General features: G+C 34.5%; 1 protein-coding gene across 1 annotated transcript; it reads right to left on the bottom strand.

The window, feature by feature from the left end:
* Positions 1 to 3,254: 3,254 nt before the first annotated feature.
* LOC114421011 (zinc-finger homeodomain protein 2-like) lies at positions 3,255 to 4,650 on the bottom strand. The gene is made up of 2 exons (XM_028386757.1): positions 3,690 to 4,650; positions 3,255 to 3,582 (listed from the first exon to the last, which is right to left on the bottom strand). Exons 1-2 carry the CDS (start codon positions 4,459 to 4,461, stop codon positions 3,545 to 3,547), a joined length of 810 nt encoding a protein of 269 aa, XP_028242558.1. The 5' UTR covers positions 4,462 to 4,650; the 3' UTR covers positions 3,255 to 3,544.
* Between the last annotated feature and the right edge of the window lie 1,350 nt (positions 4,651 to 6,000).

The following is a 6,000-nucleotide window of genomic DNA, read 5'->3' on the forward strand; positions in this document are numbered from 1 at the left end:
TTTAAGTGAAAAGTTTGGGAGTTGTATTTACATACGGGGAAGGTATTAGCACCCCACACGTCCGTCACAAGGGATGACAGCCTTTAATCAAATGTGCAAACATGACTTCAATTTGTTTTACGTTCCCTTTTATGCCTTTTATAATTTTTATCTTTTTGTGGTCGACGAGGGTGTTTCCCTTGCTCCTACGTATTCCTCAATTGTGATAAGGAAATCAGACCTACGTAGTTCTTTGAGAACTAAGCGTTGGTTAAGGTGTTTTTATCTTTCTTTGCAAGATATATTTTGATTGAATGAAAGGTCATTTAAGGCGTTGAACCATTAAACAATCTTTCGTTTCTTTTTTAAAAGAGAGAAAACATTAAGGCATTGGACCATTAATGATCTCTTGTTATTTTTTAAAAGAGATAATAAAGCTACGTGTTGACTTTAGGCCTTTTTTAGAAATCTAATGTTTAACTAATAAAGGCGGGAAAGACCATTTTAAGGCGTTGGACCTTAAAAAATGGCTTTTTAGGTGATGACAAAAGTTTGATTTATGAATTGATTTTAGCCTTAGTTTCACTTTGGTTATTAGTCAATTCGATTAAGAAGGGAAAATCCCAAAGAAAAACGTCTGATTGATTTCTTTAATTATTTTACTTAAAGATATTTTTTGATTATTATATTATTATTTTGCCTCTTTTTTGGTTTTAAAAGTGGTTACGGCATGACCGAATGGTCGAAATTCATTTTAAAAGATGTTACAATACGAATGATCGATGGAAATTTATTTTATTTTTGATTAGGCGGGAAAATGACTTAAATAAATGACTAAAGCACGTCAAAAAGGGGGTATGAAAAGTAAATCAAATAAAAATAAAAGCACGTGAAACAAATGAGGACCACTAAGGGTACATAGAATGAATTGAAAAGTTCGATTTCGGGAACTTACCGGTTGAAGACCGAAGAACGACGAAGAACGAACGAAGAACGACGAAGAACGAACGAAGAACGACGAAGAACGGTTGAAAATCTTCGCGAAATCACCCTTGGAAACGTTACGGAAGCGCCTCGGCTTGGATTTTCTTCACGGAAACAATTTTTCTCACTAATTTTAAGTGATTCTCAGATACCAAGAGGGTTGAACATTTTTGTTCTTCCCTCCTCCCCCTATTTATAGCAAAATGAGGGAGGAGCTTGCCACTCAGCTCGCCCAGGCGAGCTAGGTTACTTCCTCCAGAAGGCACCGCCTTCGGGAGAACTTCCTGGAAGGCCCAAGTGGGCCTGGTTGCTATTTGCATCCCCCTGTTTACTAAATACACCCCTGCCCTTTTTTGCTGATTCTTTTTCCGTAACGTTACGGAACTTTACGAATTTCGCAATGATACTCATTTTCTTTCCGTAATGTGACGAAACCTTACGGATTACGCAATCATCCCTTCTTTGGCTTCCGTAATGTTACGGAACTTCACGGATTACGCAACAATGCTTTCTTTTGACTTCCGGAACTTCACGGATTGCACAACAATGCTTTCTTTTGACTTCCGGCATATTACGGAACTTCACGGATTGCGCAACAATGGATGCCAAGTACCTCGAAGTGGTCAAACGAGGGTCACATCCCAACAAACAGATGGTCCCCGGACGAAATTAGGGTATGAAAATCCCATTGAAATACCTGTTAGTGAGGCGCGGCGGCGGTGGTGCAACAATGTTATTTGGTGGTGGTCGAATTTTGGTCATGGTGGATGAAGGGTGGAGAAGATGGTTCTGGTCGGAGATGATGCGGCACAACGATGCTGGTGTGGTAGTGTTGTTTGTGTGAGATGAGTAGATAATATTTTTAAAATTCAAAATGAGGGCAAAATTGTGCATATCTATTCAACAATACCCAGATGGTACATGAGGGAGAGGATTTTGAAACTAAAAAAAAAAAGAATGGATTGACGAAAATGGCCTCCAATTGGACAAGTGTCAATTTTTTAGATTGTTCAATTTTGTAAAATGAACATCCTAAAGTTTGCTTATAATAAAATTAGATTTGCGACTTTAAAATCATAAATAATTTTATTCAAAATAATATTTTTATTTCTAGTTTTATTTATTGATTTTATATTTTATAATATTATTTTATTTAATATTTTTTTATATTTTTCAATAAATAAAACAATATAAAAATAGTAATTTAAATAAAATTATTTACGACTTTAAAATGGTAAACAATTTAAGACTTTAAAGTCATCAATAATTTTATTTAAATTAATATTTTTATTATTAATTTAATTAAATATTTTATATATTATTTTTATTTAATATTTTCTATATTTTTATATAAATAAAATAATATAAAAAATATAGAAAATGTTAAATAAAAATATGTATAAAAATATTAATTTAAATAAAATTATTTATAACTTTAAATTCTTCTAATAATTTTATTTAAATTAATATTTTATTTTAGTTAATATTTTTTAAATAATTTATGACTTCAAAGTTCCATTTAAAAAAATTAAGAAGTCGTAATTTTTTTTACGACTTCAATAGAAAAGAAAAAACTTGTAAAATGAATTACGACTTTGAACTGAGAAGTCGTTAAATATACTACGACTTATTTGTTTTTGGGTGTTTTTGGGTATTTATTTAAAATTTATTTAGAAACGAATTACCCATTTTAGATCTTTTCGCCTGAAAAATGCAAGTCGGAAGAGATTGATGGTAGAAAGTTTCTCCTCCCAACAACTAACTTAGTATATAAGAGACCATATGAGAGTTTTAGAATCAATAAACAAAAATAGAAATGATCCAATTACCTTTCGTCACCACTATCATTCATGCACGCAAACTATAATGAAACTGATACCTATTCCCTCATCAACGCAACAATGTTCCAAAAACAGTTCCACCAACCATAACACATTTTTTTTATTATAATGATCGTAATTAGAGTTGTTAGCTCTCGTGTGATCTTAGGATATGGACCATATGAAAGTTTCAGAATCAACAAACAAAAACAAAAATAATTCAATTACCTTTGTCATCGTCACTATTCACGGGCTCAAATTAGAATAAAACTAATCCCTATTCCCTCGTTAATACAATAATGTTCCAAAAACAGGTTCCATCGACCATCACGCACTTTTTTTTTTGTAATAACCATAATTAGAATTTTTGTAGTGAAACCCCAGTATCCTCGCAAATTTGGTCTTTTGTGTCGACAATTGAATTAATCTTTGATGCACATTCCCTTTTTTTCAAAGTAACAAAACATGCACTAAGAATAACAAACACCGTCGATTGATATTCAGAACTAAGTAAACCAATTCACCAACAACAATGTTGTTGGAATTAGAATCATGGATCCTCAAACATTATACCAACCAACATAACCAAATGGATTACCGAAAATACCCCCACCCTTCTCCCATGTCCTAAGAAATTAAAATTAAACAAGGTGAACATAAAGAGAAAAAAAAACCCTAAGAACTAATGTCTTGACCAGCTAGCATGAGCAGACTTATTAGACATTCAGCAACGCAATCTCCCAGGCTTCAACGTTGAGCTTCTAGCTTGGAATGATGGCTGTTATTATTGTTATGGTAACTAAAAACATAGAAGCATATATATTTATAGCGAGAGAGAGAGAGAGAAAGAGAAAGAGGGAAAATGGGTGGATTTATTTTCTCCTTCTAGCCTCTAGGGCTTCTTACCTAAGGTGTGCTTGTTATTATGCATCCACACCTTTAGCACATGACGTTGAACACCGATTTCGGAGCAAAACTCTTGCACGATGCTGTCATCATTCTTTTGCATCCTCCACCCGAGTTTCTCAGCGAAGACCAACATCTTGTCTTTCTGATGCTGGGTAAATTTGGTCCTGAAGCGTTTTTTGCTGCTCGACCCAGACCCATCATGAGTGGTGGCACCACTCGTAGGGTCTGAGTCCTCCAGGTCTTCCAAGGGGGGCTGGGGCCCACCTCCTCTTGACAAGGACGGGTGTGCCAGCATGGCACGTTGGTGCCCCGTCATGTGTGGGTACCCCGGCGGGGCACGATAGTAAGCTGCAAATGGCACTGGGGGTGGCAACGGTGGGTGGTGGTGGTGGAAGGGCATTGAGTAGGTGTCGTGGGTCTCCTTACGATGGAAGTTTCGGTGGCAGCTGCACACAACGCATTTTAGCGCTTCCAGGGTGCCCTCCTCACCCCCCGGCAGGAACTCGATGCAGCCGTCGATAATGTGTTTGCCGATTGAGACACTGTGGTTCTTGAGGCATTCTTGGTACTTTCCCTTGCCACTGTTTTGGGCCACAATGTTGGTGGGTGGTGCCACTGGAACCGCCATTGGCACCGCCATTGGTACCACTTCCACCACTGGCTCTTGTTCGCCGTGATTCAGTGGCATTCCAAACTCTTCATAGCTCGTTGCTGCTACTGCTGTGGGTAGCCCAAGCTCAGCTTCCTCATGATGCTTCTGAAATTCCATTTTGGAAATATGAGAATTTCTTGCTTGAAAGGTGTGATCGTTGAGGGTGGTGGGTGATTGAACATATAAACAAGTGCTGAAGAGGAAACAAACAAGAAGTATTGAATGAACTCTTTTAATTTCTCTCTCTCATATAGCAGTTTCAATTTCATACACTTTTTCCGCTTCTCTGTTTTATCCCCGATATCCCCTCTTATGCAACTCTTAATTCTTCATCCTTGTCTTCCACCGGGTAAATCCAATTACCTTGGTAATTTCTCTCTCTCTCTCTTACAAAAGCATTAATGTATGTTTGAGGAGACATGAATTTCTTATTGGTGGAAAACATTAATCTAAGATTATTATCACTCCTAATATTGATAGATAAGAAAGCAAACAAAAGTTAATCTGATGGGTAAAAATCTTATCTTACATAAATAATGAAGATTTAAATCTTGTAGATGTAAGGACTTTATTGGTAAATAATATACAAGTATGCTTTTGTAATTATAATACAAATTAAATATATGTCATTAATATTAGACGATTGTTACCGACTCATTTTATAACACATTTCTTTTAACTCACGCTCCCCGCATTTTCCAAATAATTGACAGTTAAAGTTTTTTTCATGCAAATTAACAAAAATAGTTTTATATGTTGATGAGAAAATCCATGATTGATTTTACATTTATATGCACAACAAATATTGAATTTTCTAAAATATCAATCATTAATTTTCTCAAATGATTGAAATTACTTATTTTACCTTACATTCACTTTAAAATACTCAAGTCTTTTTTTGTTATTATTTTTATGTAATAAAACCATTTTAAGCAAGCAAATTTTGTTAACTAAACAATTTATTTTTTCTAATCACTGTAATTAGGATTTTGGTTTTTCAATGAGATTCTGAGATATTTTGATAAGTGTTAGTTCCTTAGACCAACTATGAGACTAATCCTTAATATGGAGAATAGTTACACTTAAAATTCATTGTCCCTTTCCAAATAGGTGTTCATCTAAACAATGCATTTTAGTGTGACTAAATTACAACAATACCCCCTAAGGTTTCTTGAAATTACACATAAACCTCGTTTTTTTTTTTACCAATGCAACAACCTCCCTTATAGGATACATGGTATAATATTTTGCAAACAATTAAGGGGGGTTAATATAATTTGTAACAGGTGTCAATATATTGTTCTTCAAACAAGGATCGGGGTTTAGTGTAGGAGTAAAAACTTAGGAGTACTATGTGTAATTTCAAGAAATCTTAGGGGATATTACTGTAATCTACTCTTTTAGTTTGGGATTGTCAAACAATGCATTAAAGACATGATAATTTATTTGAATAATAAATGTGAGTCTTTAATAGGAGGCGTTACTAATTTATTTGAATAATAAATTGATGGATTATTCGAGGACCATTTAAAGATATGATTTTATAGTGGACCATTAGATTTAACCTTTAATGGCGACCATAATTAGGGTCTTTGATTCTTCTATGGGATTTTGAGATATTTGTGTAAATTTTAGTTATTTAGACCAATTATGAGA

This window comes from Glycine soja, chromosome 8, assembly GCF_004193775.1.
Source record: "Glycine soja cultivar W05 chromosome 8, ASM419377v2, whole genome shotgun sequence".
Classification (NCBI taxonomy): domain Eukaryota; kingdom Viridiplantae; phylum Streptophyta; class Magnoliopsida; order Fabales; family Fabaceae; genus Glycine; species Glycine soja.